At 38.5% G+C, this 24503-nt stretch overlaps 4 protein-coding genes across 4 annotated transcripts; all 4 read left to right on the forward strand.

Moving 5' to 3' along the window:
* Positions 1-942: 942 nt before the first annotated feature.
* On the forward strand, positions 943-1878 carry LOC130230228 (odorant receptor 131-2-like). Its single transcript, XM_056459177.1, has one exon. The coding sequence runs from the start codon at positions 946-948 to the stop codon at positions 1876-1878; it is 933 nt and encodes a 310-aa protein (XP_056315152.1). The 5' UTR covers positions 943-945.
* A 1456-nt stretch (positions 1879-3334) lies between these two features.
* Positions 3335-4267, forward strand: LOC130230229 (odorant receptor 131-2-like). Its single transcript, XM_056459179.1, has one exon. The coding sequence runs from the start codon at positions 3335-3337 to the stop codon at positions 4265-4267; it is 933 nt and encodes a 310-aa protein (XP_056315154.1).
* A 7627-nt stretch (positions 4268-11894) lies between these two features.
* Positions 11895-12824, forward strand: LOC130230230 (odorant receptor 131-2-like). Its single transcript, XM_056459180.1, has one exon. The coding sequence runs from the start codon at positions 11895-11897 to the stop codon at positions 12822-12824; it is 930 nt and encodes a 309-aa protein (XP_056315155.1).
* Positions 12825-17652: 4828 nt separating this feature from the next.
* or90d3 (odorant receptor, family 90, subfamily D, member 3) lies at positions 17653-18585 on the forward strand. Its single transcript, XM_056459181.1, has one exon. It carries the CDS (start codon positions 17653-17655, stop codon positions 18583-18585), a length of 933 nt encoding a protein of 310 aa, XP_056315156.1.
* Positions 18586-24503: the final 5918 nt, after the last annotated feature.

Genomic DNA, 24503 nt, shown 5'->3' on the forward strand with positions numbered 1-24503 from the left:
TCCTGTTACACGGAGCACAACTTCTGCTCTGTATGCTGTCCTACATTACGCTAATAATTCTGACTTTAACTGTGTGTGTGTATATATATATAATTTTTATTATTAGCCCTCCTGAATTATTAGCCCCCTTGTATATTTTTCTGCTAATTTCTGATTAACGGAAATAAGTTTTTTAACACATTTTTAAATGTAATAGTTTTAATAACTAATTTCTACGCACTGATTTCTTTAATCTTTGCCATGATGACAGTACATAACATTTTACTACATATTTTTCAATATACTAGTATTCAGCTTAAAGTCCAGTTTAAAGGCTTAACTAGGTTAATTAGTCAGGGTAATTAGGCAAGTTATTGTTTAATGATGGTTTGTTCTGTTGACAATCTAATAAAATTATTGCGTTAGGGGGCTAATAATATTGACATTAAGTTGGTTTTAAAACAATTAAAAACTGCTTACATTCTAGCTGAAAAAAGAAAAAGAAAAAAATGGTAGAATTTGCTCTGTAAAAATCTCAATTGGGAAATATTTGAGAGATAAAAATTCACAGGAAGGCTAATAATTTTGACTTCAACTGTATATATTGTGTAACAATAGAAAGTGACCAAAGTAACGTAGCAAATTGTTCAGTTTGCTTGCACGCACACCATCTCTCTCACTGTCTCTTCCTCCCTCCCTCTTTTCTCCATTTCAAATGTGTATATAAACTGTTGAGTTCATTTCTGGAGTGAAGTGAACTGGACAAAACAATCGGATTAGTACATTTTTATCTGATCTTGGAACAGAAAATAAAACATCAAATATCCATTTCAGGTAACACATGAAAAAATCTTATGGATATCCACTGGACTGACACTCATGTCATATAAACAACCTACAATAATAACACACTACAAAAAAAGCTGATTTTAAATCACTGTATTGTAAGAGGTGCACATAAAGGCGATGAACTCCACGATGCTTCAATACAATGCACAAGACAGATTCAGGGATGCTTTGATTAGAAATGTGATTGTTGTTATCTTTGGACTCACAATTAACTCCATCAATGGGGTGTTTGTGTTTACATTCTTTAGGAGTTCAGTTTTCTACAATGATCCAAGATATATTTTATATATTCACTTGGTTATCAATGATATGCTCATGGTTTTTGTAAGTGTTTCTCTTTCTGTGATGGCTTATGCATGGCGAAATGTACCTATCCCATTCTGTGTGATACTACTACTGATAGCCTCAAAAACTCATAAGAACACTCTTCTGACTTTGGCTGGCATGTCCATTGAGCGTTACATTGCCATCTGCAAACCACTGCATCACCATCAGATTTGCACAGTGCGCAGGACGTACATCCTCATCTCTCTGATATGGATTGTTGGAGTTTTACCTGGATTGGCTGACTTTATTCTCCTTTCAGTTATTGATCCTACTTTCTATACTAAAGGTACTATCTGTACCGCATCAAGGCTTTATAACACACCATACCATGAAGAACTTACCAAATATATGACTGGCATTTATACATCTGTTGTGTGCCTAATACTCATATACACATACTGTCAAGTGCTGATCACAGCCAGAAGGGCCTCCTCTGATAAATCCTCAGCAAAAAAAGCCCAAAGCACCATCCTGCTACACGGAGCACAGCTTCTGCTCTGTATGCTCTCCTACATTACTGGGTACCTAGAACTGATGTATGCTCAACTGTTACCAGCCGATCGATCAATATTGCTCTTTTGTAATTACCTTCTGACAAATTTATTACCACGACTGCTCACCCCACTGATTTATGGTGTTCGAGATAAAGTGTTTTATAGTCACATGAAAGGCATTGTTGCACGTAAATTAGTTATTGTAAAAGTTGAATCAACTAAACAATGAGCAAAAGAAGACTCCTAATCTAGCTGTTTGTAATTTCATTTACTTTCTGTTGAATTACTGAAATACATTTGTATAATTATTGCTATCATAGTTTATTAAATTCCAAGTGTAACACCATCATATATTCATTTGCAACCGTTATGTAATATTCAATATAAATGTGTTTCAAAATGTAATTTCTTAATGTAAGCATTGGACTTAGATGAATGACTTGTAACACTAATGCAAATGTCAAAACTTTTACAATAATTTTAAAAGTTCAGTAAATTCTGTATCCCAACTAGTAGAGCATGGCACTGTCACCAGTCCCATTTTCCTGCAAAGGCCTTTAATAATAAATGTATATCTTGAATACACAATTTTTTTTCAGACTGAAGTGTGTATTAATTGAGTAAATAAATTTATATATCTGTTGTGTGGCTAATACTTGTATACACATATTTCCAAGTGCTGGTTAAGGCTAAAATTCTTCCACTAATAAATCCTTAGCAAAAAAGGCACAAAAAACCATCCTGTTACACGGAGCACAACTTCTGCTCTGTATGCTGTCCTACATTACGCTAATAATTCTGACTTCAACTGTGTGTGTGTGTGTATATATAATTTTTATTATTAGCCCTCCTGAATTATTAGCCCCCTTGCATATTTTTCTGCTAATTTCTGATTAACGGAAATATGTTTTAACACATTTTTAAATGTAATAGTTTTAATAACTAATTTCTACTCACTGATTTCTTTAATCTTTGCCATGATGACAGTACATAACATTTTACTACATATTTTTCAATATACTAGTATTCAGCTTAAAGTGCAGTTTAAAGGCTTAACTAGGTTAATTAGTCAGGGTAATTAGGCAAGTTATTGTTTAATGATGGTTTGTTCTGTTGACAATCTAATAAAATTATTGCGTAAGGGGGCTAATAATATTGACATTAAGTTGGTTTTAAAACAATTAAAAACTGCTTACATTCTAGCTGAAAAAAGAAAAAGAAAAAAAATGGTAGAATTTGCTCTGTAAAAATCTCAATTGGGAATTATTTAAGAGATAAAAATTTACAGGAAGGCTAATAATTTTGACTTCAACTGTATATATTGTGTAACAATTGAAAGTGACCAAAGTAACGTAGCAAATTGTTTAGTTTGCTTGCATGCACACCATCTCTCTCACTGTCTCTTCCTCCCTCCCTCTTTTCTCCATTTCAAATGTGTATATAAACTGTTGAGTTCATTTCTGGAGTGAAGTGAACTGGACAAAACAATCGGATTAGTACATTTTTATCTGATCTTGGAACAGAAAATAAAACATCAAATATCCATTTCAGGTAACACATGAAAAAATCTTATGGATATCCACTGGACTGACACTCATGTCATATAAACAACCTACAATAATAACACACTACAAAAAAAAAGCAGATTTTAAATCACTGTATTGTAAGAGGTGCACATAAAGGCAATGAACTCCACAATGCTTCAGGTCAATGCACAAGACAGATTCAGGGATGCTTTGGTTAGAAATTTCATCGTTGTTATCTTTGGACTCACAATTAACTCCATCAATGGGGTGTTTGTGTTTACATTCTTTAGGAGTTCAGTTTTCTACAATGATCCAAGATATATTTTATATATTCACTTGGTTATCAATGATATGCTCATGGTTTTTGTAAGTGTTTCTCTTTCTGTGATGGCTTATGCATGGCGAAATGTACCTATCCCATTCTGTGTGATACTACTAATAATAGCTTCGAAAACCCATAAGAACAGTCTTTTGACTTTGGCTGGCATGTCCATTGAGCGTTACATTGCCATCTGCAAACCACTGCATCACCATCAGATTTGCACAGTGCGCAGGACGTACATCCTCATCTCTCTGATATGGATTGTTGGAGTTTTACCTGGATTGGCTGACTTTATTCTCCTTTCAGTTATTGATCCTACTTTCTATACTAAAGGTACTATCTGTACCGCATCAAGGCTTTATAACACACCATACCATGAAGAACTTAGCAAATATATGACTGGCATTTATTCATCTAGTGTGTGGCTAATACTTGTATACACATACTGTCAAGTGCTGATCACAGCCAGAAGGGCCTCCACTGATAAATCCTCAGCAAAAAAAGCCCAAAGCACCATCCTGCTACACGGAGCACAGCTTCTGCTCTGTATGCTCTCCTACATTACTGGGTATCTAGAACTGATGTATGCTCAACTGTTACCAGCCGATCGGTCAATATTGGTATTTTGTAATTACCTTCTGACAAATTTATTACCACGACTGCTCACCCCACTGATTTATGGTGTTCGAGATAAAGTGTTTTTTAATCACATGAAAGGCATTGTTGCATGTAAATTGGTTATTGTAAAAGTTGAATCAACCAAACAATGAGCAAAAGAAGACTACTAATCTAGCTGTTTGCCATTTAATTTACTCTCTGTTGAAATCCAGTTTTGTATAATTAGTGCAATCATAGTTATTAAATTCCAAAAATAATGCATCATATATTCATGTGTAACAACCGTTGTGTAATATTTAATATAAATGTATTTCAACGTGTAAATTCTTAATGTAAGCATTGCACTTAGATGAATGACATAATTCAAATGTTCAAAACTTCAATAATTTCTGTAACCCAACTAGTAGAGCATGGCACTGTCACCATTTCCATTTTCCTCAGAAGGCCTTTAATAATAAATGTAAATCTTGAATAGACTAATTTTTATTGCATCGATGCGTGTATTAATTGAGTAACTGTAAACAAAACAACGTTATTTTATGCACGACTGTAATTTTTCCAACTTCTGTGATCCAGAGTGATTCATGAAATCATACAAACATTGTGAGATGAAGGTTAGGATATGTAAAAATGCTTCCGATTGGGGTTCATGAAATTCAGTCCAGAGAAACAAAAGTAGACTGGATTGTATGTGTAAGAGGCTAAATTATTATATGCGTTTGTTTAACTGACAAAACATGTATTTTTGACTCAAGAAGGTCCATACTGACTCCAAAGGCAGATACTGATAAGATCAGGGCCTGGTCTGTGGACTTTGGGGGTTTTACGATGTGGTCACATGTTGATTGGTCAGTTTGAATGTCTCAGCATTTGGGCTTTAGTCACATGGTCAAGAAAGATACAAAATAGGTGGTAAAACGCTGCTCTGGTTTTTTTCTTGTCCTGGTCTTTTCTTTGCTTGACCTGTCTTTTCCTGGTCTGCTTTTCTCCTCTCCTTCTCTGGACTCTACTGCAATCAGGCTAACTTCTGGGCCTGCTCTCTTTGTCTCTCTCTCCCTCCTCCTGTGTCTCCCTTTCTACCTCTGGTAACTTTAATTTTACATTTAAGCTGGGTACAATTTATATCATATGTTTATTATTTCATATTTGATCATTTTATACAGTTATTTTGTAACTAATTCAGTTGTAACCATAGAGAATTATTGTCATTAAATCATCTCATTTTCAAGTATTTGTGAGTTACTTTTGATTTAACATCAACACTTAACTGTTCCATATTGCAATACAATACAATCACATAATATCAACGCTCTCCCACATTTATAGCTATTAATACTGCCCATTCGGCAGAACTACAGTTCGAACCGCTGTGGTTTTAAAACCCAATCCTACATATGTGTGAGTTGGCACAGATCTCAGGATATATAAGATTTTTTTTTTGGTACATTAATGCAATGGTAGAGATTAAACAACATAAACCTTAACAAATCTTCAGCATAAAAATAAAACTGATGAAGGCAAAAGAGTGCCATCTACCAGCATATTCAAAACACCCTCCAAACTGATCATAATAAGCTGAAATAAAGAAATATTATTGGAAAATATAAAAAGAAATAGTATTCAGCAACACTGAAAATGAATGAAAACTGCATAGTGAAGCAAACAGGATAGACAAAAATATTTGGTCTACAGACTCCAGCATCAACATTTGACCAATAGTCTATGAAAATATCATATTTTATTACAAAAAATATTTATTTGGTATAACAGGAATACAAACAAGAATACAAAAAACCAATAGAGGGAGCTCAAGCACATAAAACTGTAATTTTATGTATTACACAAGTAAAGAAAGTTTACAAAGTTTTTGAACACAAATGCAGAAGTCAGAAATCAACAAAGGACCATAAAAGAGACAAATGAAATATAAAACCAGATAAATTCATGATTTCAAACCATAGATAATTTTGCCAGGCTCTTCTTGTCTAAATTTGTCAAGTGGTCATTGGTATTTTCATGAGCATTTTTTATTTATTTATTTTTATAACAGTTGTGCAGCACGGTGCCTCAGTGGTTAACATGTCGCCTCACAGCAAGAAGAGTCCTGGCTGCACAGGTTGGCATTTCTGTGTGGAGTTTGCATGTTCTCCCAGTGTTTGCATGGGTTCCATGTGCCCTGGTTCCCCCCATAGTCCATAGACATGTGGTATCAGTGCTATCTCACAGCAATTCGTAACTTTTTGAGTTTGTAGCTAATTCGTATGAATTGTTACAATCTTGTTCATACAATTTAGTACAATTTGCTCATCCCCTGAATGATGGATGTGTTTAGGGGTGGGATTGGGTGCCACAACTCCTTTTTAAAATTGTACATGTTCGTACAATTGAACTCTAAACTGACAAAATGTAAAATAGTTACGTTTCCTCATGAGATCATACTGGTAATACAGGTGAACGCAACGGTTACTAAAGTAACCCTGGGGGAACGTAAATGCTTTGTGGAAAACTTCCACTATGGGGATTTTGTCAGAATCCAATCATCTGAAAGAGTAATAAAATGAGCCAATAAAATGCCAATGAGTTGGCGGCGTCAGTGTGCACAGCTGGCGTCAATTACAATAAATGTTGTATTAAGACGCTGCTCGTTCCACGCCGAGGCATCCTTCTCTAGCTGAAGAAGTCTTTTACGGCTAACAGCTAAAGGGCTAATTCCACCCCCCCACACAAGGATTGAACCTTACCACACCGTTGGTGAGAGGTTATGCCAGGTACCAGCGTGTGCGCACCTGCATCACCAGAGGCGTAGCCTTCCAACCTGCCCCCTGGCCCTAACTTACCTGCTTACCTGAGAAGTTTCACTGGTTTAGATATATTTTTCGGGGAGTCGTAAAAAAGCACCTAGTTAATTCTAGGGATTTAAGGAATGACAGTAGATGGAGAAAGCGTGCTGTCCCAATAGGGAGGACGCTGCGGAGGCCACTTGTTGCCCAGTATGGGAGACCTGGTGGCAAGAAGGCATATGGACTAGCCCTGACAAGGGGGAGTACACATATGAGAAGATGGTTAGCAGGAAGGAAAGACACGAGCCCGCATCAGAGCAGGGAACTATACCGTGGCTAAGTGAAGCATATGGGATTGCCAGTGGGAATCGCGCATAGCAGGCACCTGAATGCCGGGCTGATCAAGTGGGCATGCCAACAACGGGTCAAGCACCTGATTCCTCCGCTGAGTCAGATGCTAGGGGCCTCAGAGGAACTCTGTAGGATTTGCCATTATTTATAATTGAGATCAAATATCTCTATGTTAGAGAGAAAGTCGCGGCAAGCCAACCAAATTTCCTCATTCACCAGAGTTCATCAGCACATGTGACGAAATTGGCTTCACTCGTGAATAATAAAATCTCGCAGATGTATTGGGGTGTCACCAAGCGCCCAGCTCTACAATGTCAGTTAGAGAGAGCAGATCTCACAACTCAACCTACAATTGGAGGGATACAAAGTTAGCGTTAGCTCTACTATAAAAGATCTGGGTGTCATATTAGACCGCAATTTAACTTTTGAAAATCATATATCCCATGTCACAAAAACTGCTTTCTTTCATCTGAGAAGTTCGCTAAGTTAAGAAGTATGCTATCCATCTCAGATGCAGAAAAGCTAGTCCATGCTTTTATGACTTCTAGGCTGGACTACTGTAATGCACTGCTTGCTGGCTGCCCAGCATCCTCTATTAACAAACTTCAATTAGTACAAAATGCAGCTGCCAGAGTTCTTACCAGATCTAGAAAATTTGATCACATCACCCCAATTTTATCCTCCTTACACTGGCTGCCTGTTAAGTTTCGTATTGAATTAAAAATTTTGCTTCTTACATATAAAGCTTGAAATAATCTAGCTCCTGTTTATCTAACCAATCTTCTGTCTCGCTACAATCCAACTCGCTCTTTAAGATCTCAAAACTCAGGGCTTCTGGTAGTACCTAGAATAGCAAAGTCCAGTAAAGGAGGTCGAGCCTTCTCATTTATAGCTCCTAAACTCTGGAATAGCCTTCCTGATAATGTCCGAGGCTCAGACACACTCTGCCAATTTAAACTAAATGTCGCCACTGGCTTGCATGGTTTGGGATCTGTAGAGCTGCGCATCGTTGGATTTGCTCTTCGGTGTTTGGACTCTCAGTAGTGATTTTTAAACCACACTGAACTGAGCTAAACTGAACTGAACTTAAACACTACAAACTGAACTACACTGTTCCAATTTACTATGACCTTTTTATGTGAAGCTGCTTTGACACAATCTACATTGTAAAAGCACTATACAAATAAAGGTGAATTAAATTGAATTGAATACACAAAGCACGAACAGGACACACCAATAAAATGGGCTCGGACTGCCTCCTCCATGGGCAGCACTTGCAGGCTACCTTGACAGAAATCTTTAAGATACTGAGTCGAGTGGATCGAGCAGACCTCTCCTAAGAGCGATCTCTAAGTGGGTATGAGAGGGGGACAGGATAGATTAATTATCTATGTCTCGCGCCTCTGGGAACTGGATGATGAGGTGATACTTTTCCAGCGCGCCGCCATCGCAGTGTTCTCAGAGCAGGGATGAACATAATGCCAACCCCACAATGCGGAGGGGACAGCCTTAGCTCAAGTCAGCTGAAGGACGATAGCATCACACTGATCTGGCATGTTCGGGGTCCTTTTCGGAGAGAAGTACACTGCCTCGTAGAAGGTTCTCTAGCCTGAGTGACGGCGTTAACCACCTAATCAGTAGGTCACCTAGGTCCTCCGCGCTCCATCTGTGAACCACACGTGAGGTTCCATAAATCTGGGTGTGGGTGTCAAATGGTGCCTGTCCCAAAGAAAGAAAGATTCTTCAAGGGGATGTACCAGGGAGGGGCCATCACGAGGAGAGAGAAATACAGGTCCGATTGAGCCACAGAGGCACAATAAACAGACCTGCTCCTCGTCCTCCTTGACTTTACACAGTATCTGTGCGAGTAGGCTCACTGGAGAAATGCCAGTTCTTCATCGTAGCATGCTCACTGTCTGTCCTGACCAGCACGTGTTTCAGCTCTAACTGGAAGCATCCATCGAAACAATGATATGCCTGGACACTTGTTCTAGAGACACACAGGCCTGTAGAGACACAGGGTCCGTCCAGAAGCTGAGGGCATGGAGACACAGCTGAGTAGAGTCACCCAGACACAGCTGAGTGGAGTCACCCAGTGCATGCCCGCCCGCATGCCATGTGCGTTTGGGGACCCAATCGTGAAGCCAATGCTGAATCTGTCTCATATGGAGCAACCCAAGCAGCGAGACAGCAGCTGCGGATGCCATATGCTCCAGGAGCCTCTAAAATAATATCAATGGGACCACAGTTTTCTTGTCGAACTCTCTCAGACCGGTCAGCATCAGCACGCTCTCGGGGGAGGTGCATCGTCATGGTGATGTGGTCCAGCTCCAAACCAAGAAAAGAGATGCTGTGCACGGGGGCGGGCTTGCTCTTTTCTTGCTCTTCTCTGCCTAAGAACTCTGTCTCTGTGCGTAATCAATTGATCCCGCGAGGGAGCTAAAATCTGCCAGTCGTCAAGGTAATTGAGTATGCGAATGCCCACGAGCCGAAGGGGCGCTAGGGCACCCTCCCCGAGCTTGGAGAAAACCCGCGGAGACAGAGAGAGCCTGAAGGGGAGGACTTTGTACTGCCAGGCTCGACCTTCAAATGCAAACTGCAGAAACTGACGTTGGCATGGAAGTGTGGAGACATGAAAGCACCCGTCCTTCAGGTCTATTGCTGCAAAACAATCCCTAGGACGAACGCACCAGAGGATGCGCTTCTGCGTAAGCATTCTGAATGGCAGCCTGTGAAGACAGCGGTTCAAAACATGCAGATCTAGGATTAGCCATAGCCCACCGCTCTTTTTGGGTACCATGAAGTATGGGCTGTAAAACTCGCTCTTAATCTCGGTTGGTGGGACCGGCTTAATTGCATCCTTCGCCCGGAGGACAGCAATGTCCTTACGCAAAACAGGGGCGGACACAGGGCTGACCCTGGTGAAATACATACCCGTGAGCTTGGGAGGCCGTATTCAATCGCACAATCGAGTCTGATCGAACATATAAGCCATTGTGACGGGCTGGCGAGCGCTAACAAGGCTGGCAGAGTGGCACTATCGGCACGATCGCAGATGCACCAGCGGTGTTTAGATATCCAAGTAAAAATAAAAAATGTTCTGCCGTTTCAGTGCGCAATAAATCTTGGTGCGTTCAAGGCCGCGAAGGATCCACCATTTGTGTCCTTCATTATCTGGGAAACGAAGGACGCATTTTTAGGCTGTGTTTAAAGGAGCCTTCGAATGTTTTTGAAATGAGACAGCCTTCGTCTCGCCGCAATGACGCAGCGCACTTAGAATGCATCCTTCGAAAGATGCAGCCTCTGAAATAAGACACAGCTAGTGAGTATGTTTACAAGGACACCAATAATCAGGTTTACGATTAAGACAATACTCTGATTAAGAGTCTACCATGTAAACAGTGATTTTTGATTAATTTAGTCTGATTAAGGTCAAAACCAAACTAAACAGAAATCGGATTAAGATGTGATGTATGCTGATTTTAGTAGCATTATTGAAGTGCAGTAAAGACATGTAAACACCGCAATAAAACTATTACCTTCGTGTAGGATTTTCGCCACACTTTGCGACAGGATAGTCCATACACCAACTGCTGTTTGACACTATAAGAGTTTTTCTTTCCCATTCGGCGTGCCGTATCAAAGTCCATTAAATCTATACTCTTCCAGCAGTTCATACTCACATCTAATATCTTGTTTGTCACGGGGGTCATGCATGTTATGTTCCTGAATGAATGTGAAAATGCCAAACTCCTGTTAAAGTTGACACATTAAAAATGAAACACCTGAAACTGCATGAAACTCCAGAGGAAATGTGGATAGCGTGGTGACGCAATGACGTTAATCAAACTATGTGCTATAACATGTAAAACGGGATCATGAAAGGAACATTCAAAAAGCAACTCATAAAAACACCATCATATTAATGTCTTGTTCAGATTAAGGCAAATAATTCGATTACATGTAAATGTAGTCAGTTTCAGTTAATCTTTTGTTCTGATGTCCAAGTAGATTTATCTGTTTTAAAGACATTTTGCATGTAAATGATGGTGTTTTTGTAGCCTGCTGCATGGAGGAAGCCCAGACAAGGCCTGATTAAGCCAAAAAAGTGGAGGTGGAAATGTAACTAGCCCTGGTAAACATTAGCATATTTAATTGTCTAATGTTTTCTAAATGACACCAATATCTTAGTTTTGTATTTTAATCAGATGTTTTCATAATTGCAACATAAGAGCAATATGATGATACAGCCTCACCCCTCCCTCGCTTTCTTCCTCTCTCTCTTCTGCCCTCACATTCTCTCTAGTGCCCTTTTTTTCTGCCTATTTTAAACAAGTATATAAGCTGTTCTGCATACATCTGGAGCAATTTACTAAGCGAACTAAACAGGTACGTTTCAGCAATGTATTTAATTTCATATCTTAATGTTAATTGTTAACCAGATAGGATTTTTTTCTCTTTATTTTTCCTATCAGATTAAATAATTGGAAAAACTTTAGGGAAGAAGATTGTATTTAAGCTTAGCATACTTTAAACAGCCATCAAGATCTTTGTAAGGAAGAGCGATAACAATAACACCAACAGCAAAACGTATAAAAGGATTGTCACTTATAGGAATCACTGAAACTTCCAGCAGCGCACTAACACAATGAACTCTACAGTGCTTTTATATAGTCTACAAGAAAAATATGCAGATGCATTTGCTAAAAATTTTTCTATTGTTTTGCTTGCTGTCATAATTATCTCCATAAATGGAATGTTTGTATTCATATTCTTTAGGAGATCAGTTTTCCACAGTGATCCACGATATATACTGTATATTCACTTGGTTATGAATGATATGCTCATGGTTTTTATTTCTGTAGTTCTTTTTGTGATGACTTTTGCATGGCATAATGTACCTGTCCCGCTTTGTGTATTGTTCCTATTAATAACTTCGGCAACTCATAGGAACACTCCTCTGACTTTGGCTGGTATGGCTGTTGAGCGTTACATTGCCGTCTGCAAACCACTGCATCACCATCAAATTTGCACAGTGCGCTGGACATACATCCTCATCTCTCTGATATGGAGTGTTGGAGTTTTACCTGGATTGGCTGACATTTTTCTCCTTTTAATTAATGGATCTTTGGCTCTTTTTATAACTTACTGTACTCCAGTAACTCTTTATAACACACCAAACCATGCTGAACTAAGCAAAATTATGAATGGGATTTATTCATCTGTTGTGTGGCTCATACTTGTATACACATATTGCCAAGTGCTGGTTAAGGCTAAAAGGTCTTCCACTAATAAATCCTCAGCAAAAAAGGCCCAAAGCACCATCCTGTTACACGGAGCACAGCTTCTGCTCTGTATGCTGTCCTACATTACTCCTGTGTTAGACAAAATGTATGCACCACTCGTAACTGAACAGCAGAAGAAAATAAACTTTTTCAACTATCTACTAACTAATATTTTACCAAGACTCCTTACCCCCCTGATTTATGGTGTTCGAGATAAACAATTTTATAATCACATTAAGGCACTCATTTCATGTAAATTATCAGTTGTAAATGTTGATCCAGCCAAACAATAAGCAGAAGACTTATATTATGCTAGTTTATATTCTTCATTATTCTCAGCAGAAAAACAAAATGAGAAATAGGTTCTAATAGATGAATAAACAAAATAGTAGCAGTTTAAAGATGGTATGGCTGCTAATGGCAGTAAAACACCAGCAATTTCACATAATTACATATGAAGATTACTGAATAGCAAAGATTTAAAAGATTTTTAATATCTCTTCATCACATAACTAGCACCATATGTCCCTTGGTTTTACTGATATAGTTACATAGCACTTCAATTAATTGCCTTCGATGCAAGGCCTCTTTTCATTGCATGTGTTTAAATATGTCTATTATGAGATTTATTATGTATCTATTAAAGTAGCAGTAAAGCAAGGCAATGATAAGAATGTGTATGGCAACTGTGATTTTGATCATTAACTGTGTTTTCTGTACAAATTGTCAATATTAGTTAAATGTGAATTCCTAGTTTTTGTCCTTTCTACTATCTTTTTGAAAGATAAAGCATTATATGAAGTCTTTTGTACACCAGAAAATGTGAATTTCACATAACTACATATGAAGATTACTAAATAGTAAAGATTTTAAATATTTTTTTATATATTTCCATCACATAACTAGTACCATATGTGTGTTTTTGTCTGATATAGTTACATACCATTTCAATGAATTGCTTTCGATGCAAGGCCTCTGAACATTAGATTCACAATTGTTCAAATGTATCTGTTATGGGATTTATTATGTATTAAAGGAGCAGTGAAGCAAGGCAATGAAAACAATGTGTATGGTAACTGTGATTTTGATCATTAACTGTGTTTTCTGTACTAATTGTCAATATTAGTCAAATATGAATTCCTATTTTTGCTCTTTTTATTATCACTTTGAATCTAAAGCATTATATGAAGTCTTTTGTACACCGGCATTTCACATAATTACAAATGAAGAATACTAAATAGCAAAGATTTAAAAGATTTTTAATATCTTTCCATCACATAACTAGCACCATATGTGTGTTTTTTCTGATAAAGTTTCATAGCATTTCAATGAATTGCTTTCGATGCAAGGCCGCTGACCATTAGATTTGCATTTGTTCAAATGTAACTGTTATGGGATATATCATGTATGGATTAAAGCAGCAGTAAAGCAAGGCAATGAAAAAAATGTGGATGGCAACTGTGATTCTCATCATTATTAACTGTGTTTTTAATATAAATTAGTGAAATGTGAATTCCTAGTTTTTGTCCTTTCTACACTGTAAAAAAAATCCTTAAATTTTTAAGCTGAATCAAATTAACCTTATGACTCCATTGAACTTGTATTATGTTGACTGACTTGAAACAGCTAGTTTAATAAATAACAATGACCTAAAACCATATGCTGTCAGGACTAATTGATCACATAACTTTGGTAACACTTTATTCTGATGGTCCATTTCAGTATTAGTAGACTGTCCGCTTAATATCTGCTGATACTGCTGCTAAACAGAAATTTAACTGACGATAAGAAACTTAGCAAGTACATGTCAACTTACACTAATCCTAACCCCAACCTAGCAGTCTACTTATTATTATCAAAATTAGTTGACATGTAGATGCAATGTACATAAATTAAACAAACGGACCATCAAAATAAAGTGTTACCATAATGTTTTACAGTGTAGTATCACAATGAATTTAAAGCATTATAGGAAGTTTTTTGTGGTTGTTCTTGCATATTTGACTAGATGAACAATCAAATATGTTATAAACTACTGACTATGACAGTGGTCTCAAGTAGAAATTCAGTAATGGAAGATTTTCTCTTTCAGTACTGAATTAATAATGACTTTATTGTGTTGGATATATAATTTTCTGTCTTGTTTAGAATAGATAGTCATGTTACCATAGAGCGTTTAAATGAACTCCAGATGCACCTGAGCATTGTTACTCTGATGAAGGCAAGTTTTGCCAAAACACGTAGGTGCTATTTTTAAATAATATCCATGTTAATAAAGGCTTTTTAATTTATTCACTTACTTTTCAAGTGCCTTAGATTTATGATTTCATTGGTTATCTTTATGAATCCCTTATCCAAAGAGCACTGACACATTGACTATAAAAGAAGCACTTTTTGCCTGATTTTGGATTTATAAGCTGCTTATCTAATTCATTCATTCATTCATTCATTCATTCATTTTCTTTTCTGTTTAGTCCCTTTATTATTCTGGGGTCGCCACAGCAGAATGAACCGCAAATTTATCCAGCATATGTTTTACACAGCGGTTCCCTTTACAGCTGCAACCCATCACTAGAAAAGTTAACTAATTCAGGTGTGTTAAATAAATGAGACATGCAAAATATGCAAAGCGGTGAAGTGGGGGGTTGGGATTTACATATTCAAGGGTGTGCAACTAGATTTTTTCCCCTGTCATCCCTAACAACCATCACTCAAAAGTCACCATCTTTTGTACTAATGTCTGAATAGTTTTATCCAATTTAAAGACATTTTGAATGTACACTCACTGGCCACCTTGTTAGGTACACCTGTGCATGGCTTTTAGTGCAATGAAAACAAAACATACATTAGACGAATTATTACAAATTATTCAAATGATTATGTATTAATGCAGATAGTAACAACAGTTCATTTAAATTCTTAGCTAATATATAGCTTAAACTAACATTAGACAAATACCATTTGACTTATTTTTATACATTTATTTATTGTTCTGTCATTTATTGTCATTGTAAAATTATCACTCATGTTTAAATCAAAAACTTTTTCATTTATTTTTAAGTCCAAAGAGAGAAATGGATTATTGATTGTTTTTTATTAATATTTTGTGCTGTATTTGGTTACCGAGCAGCAATAAACAACATTTTAAAATATAAGCAGTTTTCTTGTGATTTTCTGAATGATTTTGTTTTGAATTTAATAAATGCATAATAATCGTGATAACCGTGAAGCCATGATTATTCTTTTTACTACAATCGTACAACCAAAATCTATAATCATTGCATCCCTAATTGTTATGCAGTTCAAACATAACACAAGAATGTGTCTGAATGTAGAAGACGCCTACTTGAGCAATACACTGATTTTGTTGTGCTTCGAAATACAACATTTGGATATGTTTGTAAAAAAAAAAGCCACATTGTACAATGCAGTGATATTATGTCGTTTCAAAATACAACATATTAACGTTTTAATGTAGTAAAAGCAAGCCTGGGTGTCTTAAGGAGCAAAAATACAACATAAGGGCTCTTATATTGCTGTTGTGTCATTACTCATATTGCAAGTCATATCTCTCCGACCCCTATTTTGGGATGCTTTTCATGAACTGGCCCCCATGACAAACTAATTGAATAGCCCTGCATTAAGGCATGCACACATGGTCCAAACAATCTGCTGCAGTTCAAACCGAGCATGAGAATGGGAGAAAAAAGTGGGATTTAAGTGACTTTAGACATGGCATAGTTGTTAGTGTCAGATGAGCTGGTCTGAGTATTTTAGAAACTGCTGATCTACTGGGATTTTCACACACAACTATTAGGATTTACAGTGAATGGTCCAAAAAAGAGAAAATATCTGTTCTGTAGTTCTGTAGGTGCAAATTCCTTGTTGATGCCAGAGATCAGAGGACATTCGGATGATAGGATCAGAATTTGGCGGCAACAACATGAAAGCATGGATTCATCCTGCCTTGTATCAACGGTTTAGGCTGGTGGTGGTGGTGTAATGGTGTGGGGGATAGTGTACACCACAGTGTATCGATACTTTAAAGGCTACTTCCAGCAGGATAACACACCATGTCATAAAGCGTGAATTATCTCAGACTGGTTTTTTGGACATGACAATCAGTTCACTGTATTCTAATGGCCTCCACAGTCACCAGCTCACAATACAATAGAGCATCATGGATGTACAGCCAACAAATCTGCAGCAACTGCATGATGCTATCATGTCAATATGGACAAAAATCTTTGAGGAATATTTCCAGTACCTTGTTGAATCTATGCCATGAAGGATTAAGGCAGTTCTGAAGGCAAAAGGGAGTCCAACACGATACTAGTAAGGTGTACCTAATAAAGTGGCTGGTTAGTGTATATCAGGGTGTTTATGTTGCCTGGTGCCCTAAAGAAGCCCAGACAATGCCCGGTTATGAAACGTAACAGTGGAAACATGACTGGCCCTAGAATGCTCGTTCGCTTTAGGCCTGACAGTGTGGAAACATGGTTAATGTGTTCAATTCAGTTCAACTGATCTATGATTCTATAGCGTTTTTATAATGTAGATGGTGTCAAAGCAGCCTAACGTAGATGAAGTTCTACTGAATAGAAACCGCTTCAGTCCAGTTTTCATAGTTAAAGTTCAGCTTAGTTAATGTAAAGGTCATTGCTGAAAGACAAAACACTGAGGAGTAAATCCAATGATGCTCTATTCCAGGTTACATCAGTATCTAAATGTTATATTTTAATCAGGTGTCCTTGAAATTACACCATAAGATCAATATGCCCCCCCCCCCTTCTCTCTCTCTCTCTTCTACCCTCCCTTTCTCTCTACTGACCTTTTTCTGCCCACTTTAAACAAGTATATAAGCTTGCATGCCTACATTTGGAACAATTTGCTAAGCAAACTACACAGGTAAGTTCACTCTTATGTATTAAATTTTTTGTTACTCATAATGTATAATTAACCAACTATTTTCCCTCTTCATTTTCAAAATCTGTCTAAATCAATGGAAACATAAAGGACTTATGGAAGAGCGACACCAACAATAGACAAAATCTAAGAATTGTCTTTAATAATAAATACTTACACAATAAACAGTTACACACACACACACACACAGACACAATGAACTCTACATTGCTTTTCTATAGTCTACAAGAAAGATATTCAGATGTCTTTGCACAAAACTTTACAGTTGTTTTTCTTGCTGTCATAATTATCTCCATTAATGGAATGTTTGTATTCATATTCTTTAGGAGATCAGTTTTCCACAGTGATCCAAGATATATACTGTATATTCACTTGGTTATCAATGATATGCTCATGGTTTGCACTTCTGTAATGCTTTTTGTGATGGCTTTCATATGGAACAATGTACCTATCCCGTTCTGTGTAACACTGCTAATAATAGCCTCAACAGCTTATAAGAACACTCCTCTGACTTTGGCTGGCATGTCTGTTGAGCGTTACATTGCCATCTGCAAACCACTGCATCACCATCAGATTTGCACAGTGCGCAGGACGTACATCCTCATCTCTCTGATATGGAGTGTTGGAGTTTTACCTGGATTGGCTGAATTGATCCTTCTTTTAATTATCCGCCCTTTGGCTCTTTTTACAAGTACTCTGTGTGCTTCAGTATCTGTTTATAGCACACCATACCATGTTGAACTGACCACATTTATGAATGGTCTTTACTCAACTGTTGTGTGGCTAATACTCTTATACACATATTGCCAAGTGCTGGTTAAGGCTAAAAGGGCTTCCACTAATAAATCGTCAGCAAAAAAGGCCCAAAACACCATCCTGTTACACGGAGCACAGCTTCTGCTCTGTATGCTCTCCTACATTACTCCTGTGTTAGACAGACTTTATTCACCACTAGTACCTGAACAGCAGAAGAAAATACGCATTTTAAATTATCTACTAACAAATATTGTACCAAGACTCCTTACCCCCCTGATTTATGGTGTTCGAGATAAACAGTTTTATAATCACATTAAGGCACTCATTTTATGTAAATTATCAGTTGTAAATGTTAATTCAATAAAACAATAAGCAGAATACATTTTGATATCTCGCTATAGTTATACCTTTCCTTATTTGCTTGATTTTTAACTGGATGCTTGTGTGCTGTCATAATAAATTTATGAAGAAAATGTGAAGGCATCATCTTGTACGGTAGAACAGTCACTGCAAATTTTATCCGCGGGTTCTATTGAATTAATAAATCCATGTTATGCATCGCACAAGTAAAACTCATTATCATGTGCAGCTAAAGTCACCATTTTTATATTTATTACAGATGTCCAAATAGTTTATCCATACTGAAGACAAGTGTTGTCATAATTGCACTGTAAGGATCCACCAATCGGCATGGGTGAAGATTAAATGCATATTAGTCTTTTCTCGTTCTTCTGTAAAATAAACTTAATGTGCTTAACCATTTATCACAATTTGCTTCTAATTTGTTTGTAGCTCAGAGATTAATCTGACTCCAATTTTAATTTATGATTATGATCAATTTATGGTTATTTTTATGATTAAGAAGTAATCACATTTGATCCATCATGAATAAATGTGGATATTTGATCATTTTGCATGCACGTTAAGGCTGCATTAAACTGCAGATCTTAATGGTTAATGCCAATTTTGTTTCTGTATCCAATTTTTTTTCATGACCCACTTACATCTTGTATTCACAAAGTGATTCATATCCGATGTCTGCAAATTACACTACATATGGCAAGGCAAAGATGCATTATTCTAGAAAAAATAGCATGCCCCAACAGACAGCAGTGATAATATATGATAATGATAGAGTAAACATTTAGCATTTTAGTCCAGGCTTTATATATATATATATGAATATTTGAATGTCATGTCCATGTTGTGGAATTGACACACAATTTGACCAAAATAGTTTGTTTACATGGTAAGCCTTAATGTAACAATTTTTCTTTGTTTACACAGAGGTGTTGAGCTTTCATGTTCTCTCTCTCCGTCTCTTTCATTAACATGCTTAAATGCATTAACATAGATGAACAAAATACAAAAAAAATGTCCTTGCTAGTCCCGAATGGAAAGGGTGCTGCTGAGGTCATCTGCTACCCAGCTGGGGAGACCTAGTGACAATGAGGACATATGGGCTAGCCCTAACAGAGGAAGTGCAACATTTGACAAGATGTTTAGTGGGAAGGGAAGACACAAGTCCACCTGGAAGGGGGAACTGAACGTGGCTGAGTGATACATTAGGGATCGCCAATGGGGATCACGCATAGCTGGCACTGATCCACAGAACTCAGGCTGACCGAACAGGCCTACCGACAACGTAATGGTCCAAGCACCCGGCTCCTCTGTTGAGTCAAGTGCTCGGGGCTTTGCAGGAACTCTCTAGGGTTCACCAGATCTCGCTAAGCAGAGTGGAATGAGTGTTAACTCTGTGTTAGGAAGAATGGCACAGCAATGTATTTGACACTTTACTCCATTTACATAACAAAATTACCCAGAACATGCAAGGAAACTAGCTCCATCCAGAGATTATGAAATCTTGAAAATGTATTCAGTGTCATCCAGCTTGCAGTTCTACGGATGTCTGCTAGAGAGGCGCAGCATGCTAATGTCTAAGAGAAGGTGACAGTTCTCATTGAGTGTACTCTCACTCCTGAGGTACACGGCTCGCCATGGCACTGGTGGGCAGGGGCGATGCCATCCATTATCCAATGAGCCAACCTCTGTTTGGATATGGCACTTCCCTTCTGCAGATCACCATATCAGACAAAGAGCAGATCAGAAGACCTTAAACTCTGAGTGCCATCCACATAAAGGTGCAGAACATGAACAGGACACAGCAATGTGAGAGCTGGGTCTGCCTCCTCCATGGGCAGTGCTTGCAGGTTCACTACTTGGTCATTAAATGGCATGGTACAAACCTTGGGCAAGTAGCTGGCCACAATTCCAAACACAATTTGCTGACCTCCAGGTTCCCGACCCTCTTGATCGATGCGACCAGCAGAGTTGTCTTCACGGACAGAAATCTCAAGGATACTGAGTAAAGTAGTTTGAACTAACCTCTCTGCAGGCATTTAGTACTACAGTGAGATACCAAGAGGGTATGAGAAGTGGGTGGGATGGATTTTATGGCCTCGTGCGGAAACGGATTATGGTTATGCTTTCCCTGCGAACTGCCAGCAATTGTATCACGATGAGCGGAGATGGCAGCAATGTAAACCTTCAGTGTGGAGGGAGACAGCCTGCGCTCCAACTTATCCTGAAGGAAGAAAAATACAACACTGATCTGGCATATCCAGGGGTCTTCTCAGCAAGTTGCGCTCCACTGAGCAAACAGACTCCACTTCATGGTGTAGGCATGCTCTAGCCTGAAGGTGTTAACCACCGAAGCTGGTAGGTCACCTAAGTCCTCACTCTGTCTAAGGACCACACATGGAGGGTCTCTCTTAACCGGGAGGACCGTGGGAGAAGCAGTTTTCTGAGCCTGCCGGTAGCTGACTTGACCCAACTCACTTGACTTCTCCTTCACCACCGAGAACTCCTGGGTAAAGTCCCCGATGGTGTTGTCGAACAGGCCAGTCTGGGATATGGGTACGTTAAGAAAGCAAGCTTTGTCAACATCATGCATATCTGCCAGGTTTAAGCAGAGGTGGCATTCCAGGACCACTAAAGTGGCCATAGTCTACCGCAATAGACTGACCATGATAGCGTGCTCCACCTGGCAAATACCTTCATACCCCCTGGCTGCTCTGCTGTCTGCTCTACCCTCTGGCGGTAGCACACAAGAACTGGTCAAAGAAAGGTGCCCTCAATGCCTGTGTGAGCTCACTTTACACCTCCGGGAAGAAGTGGACAGGGGCCTAGAGGGTTTGGCCCATGTAGCATTCATTTAGTCTGTCTGGCAGAGGAACTGGGAGAGAAGCCATCTCTAGGCCCACCACCGAATCAGACTGGGATAGCACAGCCATCATGTCTGATTCCACATCCGAGACCTCACCCAACACCCCGGAGGGCAGGAGCGGGCACAAACTATCATCTGAGCATGACAGCCCACCCTAGGATGCTGGACACCCAGACATGTGATGCAGTGATCGTGCCCATCATTCGAGGACAGGAGACCACCACATCCACAAACGCATGGCCGGAACAACAGCTTGAAAATTACGCATTGCTCGAGCGTGTTGCTCCTTTAAGGAAATCTGCTCTTTTATTAAAACTCTTTAACTCTTAAACCTAGGGACAGGATATTCGACCCAGCTCGATTGTCGCAGCTTGCGTTGTCACCCACACTGGAAGCTGGAAGTCACTGGTCTCCCTGGAACTCAGTCTAGCTCTCTTCAGTTGCACGTGAGGCTTCTGAAGCAAATAGTCTATCGCACTCTCTGCAGCAGGTGGCTTTACACTCAGCTGATTCTAATTGCAAACAGCTGCAAGAGCTGAGCACTGCCAACTCATATGCTGCATCCCAATTCGCATACTATCTGTCCTAAATAGTATTTGAAAGTAGAATTAGTATGTCCCAAATCGTAGTATGTTGAAAAGAGAGTGCCAAAGGTTCCCGTATGCCAAAGGTTCCCGTATGGTTTACTGTTTCCGGTAAAACTCGAAGTGTAGAAGCGTCCAGAAATTAAATATGAAAGAAATGTGGATGATGTGTGGATGATTGACAGGGCTCGTAACTAAGCAACACAACGATCTGTTAACGAGGAACTAGTATGTCCCAAAAGCTTGCATACTCTTAATACACACTCAAAAGTGTGTACTTTTCCTTCACAAAAAAAGTACATACTTTTAAGGTGTAGTTTAAGTATGCAAATTGGGTGCGCATTAGACATTCATCGGCCCGTTTTCTTGCTCTTCAGAGTGATTGGTTATCTAGCGATACCCCCGAAGTGTCATCCAACACATCATTGGAGTTCCCGACCTGATGAGGAACTGGTCCGAGTATATCAGAATTCATGTGATTTTGGGTCACTTGAACCATGCAGTGTAAATGTGTGGCCTATATTATTATTTTAATGGGGACCAAGAAATAATACCCTTTTTAAAAATAAATGTCATGCATGGCCCAATAGTAGATCTGCCAGCTTTTGTGACTACTGTAAAAGTGAAACCATTTTACCAATCACACTGAAACATTTAAAATGTTACCAAACATGAAATAGAAACATTTAGCCTGGAATGTCAGTGACTGGTCTGAAAATCTGACTGTCACAGGCCTTCATCCAGGATTAGAACATTTGTTTTATTACATGGAATCTGTTTTTGTGAATGTCACAAAATGTCACCACTTCCAACAGCAACATTATTTTCCCATGTGGTCTCTCATCCAGGTACTGACTTCAGCGAGCAACCGGTCTTGGGCTGCAGGGTGATATGACTTGGCTGACTTTTTCAATTACACTGACTTTTTGGGGAAAACAACCAATCATGTTCATTCATTTTATTTTCTGTTTAGTCCCTTTATTAATCTGGGGTCGCCACAGAAGAATGAGCCACCAACTTATCCAGCATATGTCTTATGCAACTGATGCGCTTCCAGCTGCAACCCATCACTGCGAAACACCCATACACTCATTTACACACATACACTACGGACAATTTAGCTAATCCAATTCACCTATAGCGCATGTCTTTGGACACCGGAGGAATCCCACACGAACATGGGGAGAACATGCAGACTCCACACAGAAATGCCAACTGACCCAGTTGAGGCTCAAACCAGTGACCTTCTTTCTGTGAGCAACAAAGCTACCCACTGCGCCACCACGCCTTCCACTAATTATGTTATAAATGCATATTTTGTATTATAATACTGTAAGAATGGGTTTTAAACCACAGCGGTTTGAACTGTAGTTCTGCCGAATGACTAAAAAGTTATCAGCATGATGGTAAAAAACTGTACATTCTAGTCAAACCATTCTTCTGCAATCTTATACCAAAAACAGAAATAAGGGCAGTGGTAATAGCTAAAATTATGGGAGAGCGTTGATATTATGTGATTGTTTTGTATTACAATATGGAGTAATTAAGCGTTGATGTTAAATCAAAAGTAATTCACAAATACTTGAATATGAGATGATTTAATGACAATAATTCTCTATGGTTACAGCTGTATTAGGTACAAATAACTGTCTAAAATGATAAAATATTAAATGATAAAAACATATGATAATAATTGTACCCAGCTTAAATGTAAAAATAAAGTTACCTAAGAAAGAGAGAGACAGGGGGAGGGAGGGAGAGACGAAGAGAGTAAGTAGGCCTCAAAGACGATAGAGAAGATAGCCTCCAGAGAAGGAGAGGAGCAGAGCAGGAAAGCAGCAGAGCAGAGCAAAAGTAAAAGAGGCAGGAAAAGAGGCAGAGCAAAGTTTACCACCTATTTTGTATCTTTCTTGACCATGTGACCAAAGCCTAAATACTGAGACATTCAAACTGACCAATCAACATGTGAAACCACCAAAGTCCACATACAAGGCCATGATCTAATCAGTATCTGCCTTTGGAATTTGTGTGAGCCTTCTTTGGTGAAAAAAAAAAACAAATGCATATGATAATTTAGACTCTTACAGTAACAAAAATCTGATGCCTTCATGGTTATGAAGTTCGTTGTTCTGTTAGATATTTTTAGATTGTGTAGCTCTGCGCCCATCTTAACTATAAAAAATTAAACACACACACACACACTTGATGTCTATTAATGAAATACATTTTTACCTCCCTCCTTACCTTCCTCACTCCCTCCCATTTTCTTTTGTGCCTTTTGTTCCCTCCTCTACACCTTTTACAAATGACTATATAAACTGGTTAGTTCACGTCTCCAGTCAAAACGAATTACCAAACTGAAAGGTAAGATCACTTTACAGATTCATCAAAGCTTTTAATCGTTACCTTAATAAAGGTTTTCTCCATTTTGTGCCTAACATCAACTGAAGTAAATGGAAAAATCAGCTTGAAAGTAAGAG

The sequence above is a fragment of the Danio aesculapii genome, chromosome 6, assembly GCF_903798145.1.
Source record: "Danio aesculapii chromosome 6, fDanAes4.1, whole genome shotgun sequence".
Taxonomy (NCBI): Eukaryota; Metazoa; Chordata; class Actinopteri; order Cypriniformes; family Danionidae; genus Danio; species Danio aesculapii.

Bases quoted from the DNA above. Each gene is read 5' to 3' on its own strand.
- LOC130230228 (XM_056459177.1), top strand. From the start codon at position 946: ATGAACTCCACGATGCTTCAATACAATGCACAAGACAGATTCAGGGAT.
- LOC130230229 (XM_056459179.1), top strand. From the start codon at position 3,335: ATGAACTCCACAATGCTTCAGGTCAATGCACAAGACAGATTCAGGGAT.
- LOC130230230 (XM_056459180.1), top strand. From the start codon at position 11,895: ATGAACTCTACAGTGCTTTTATATAGTCTACAAGAAAAATATGCAGAT.
- or90d3 (XM_056459181.1), top strand. From the start codon at position 17,653: ATGAACTCTACATTGCTTTTCTATAGTCTACAAGAAAGATATTCAGAT.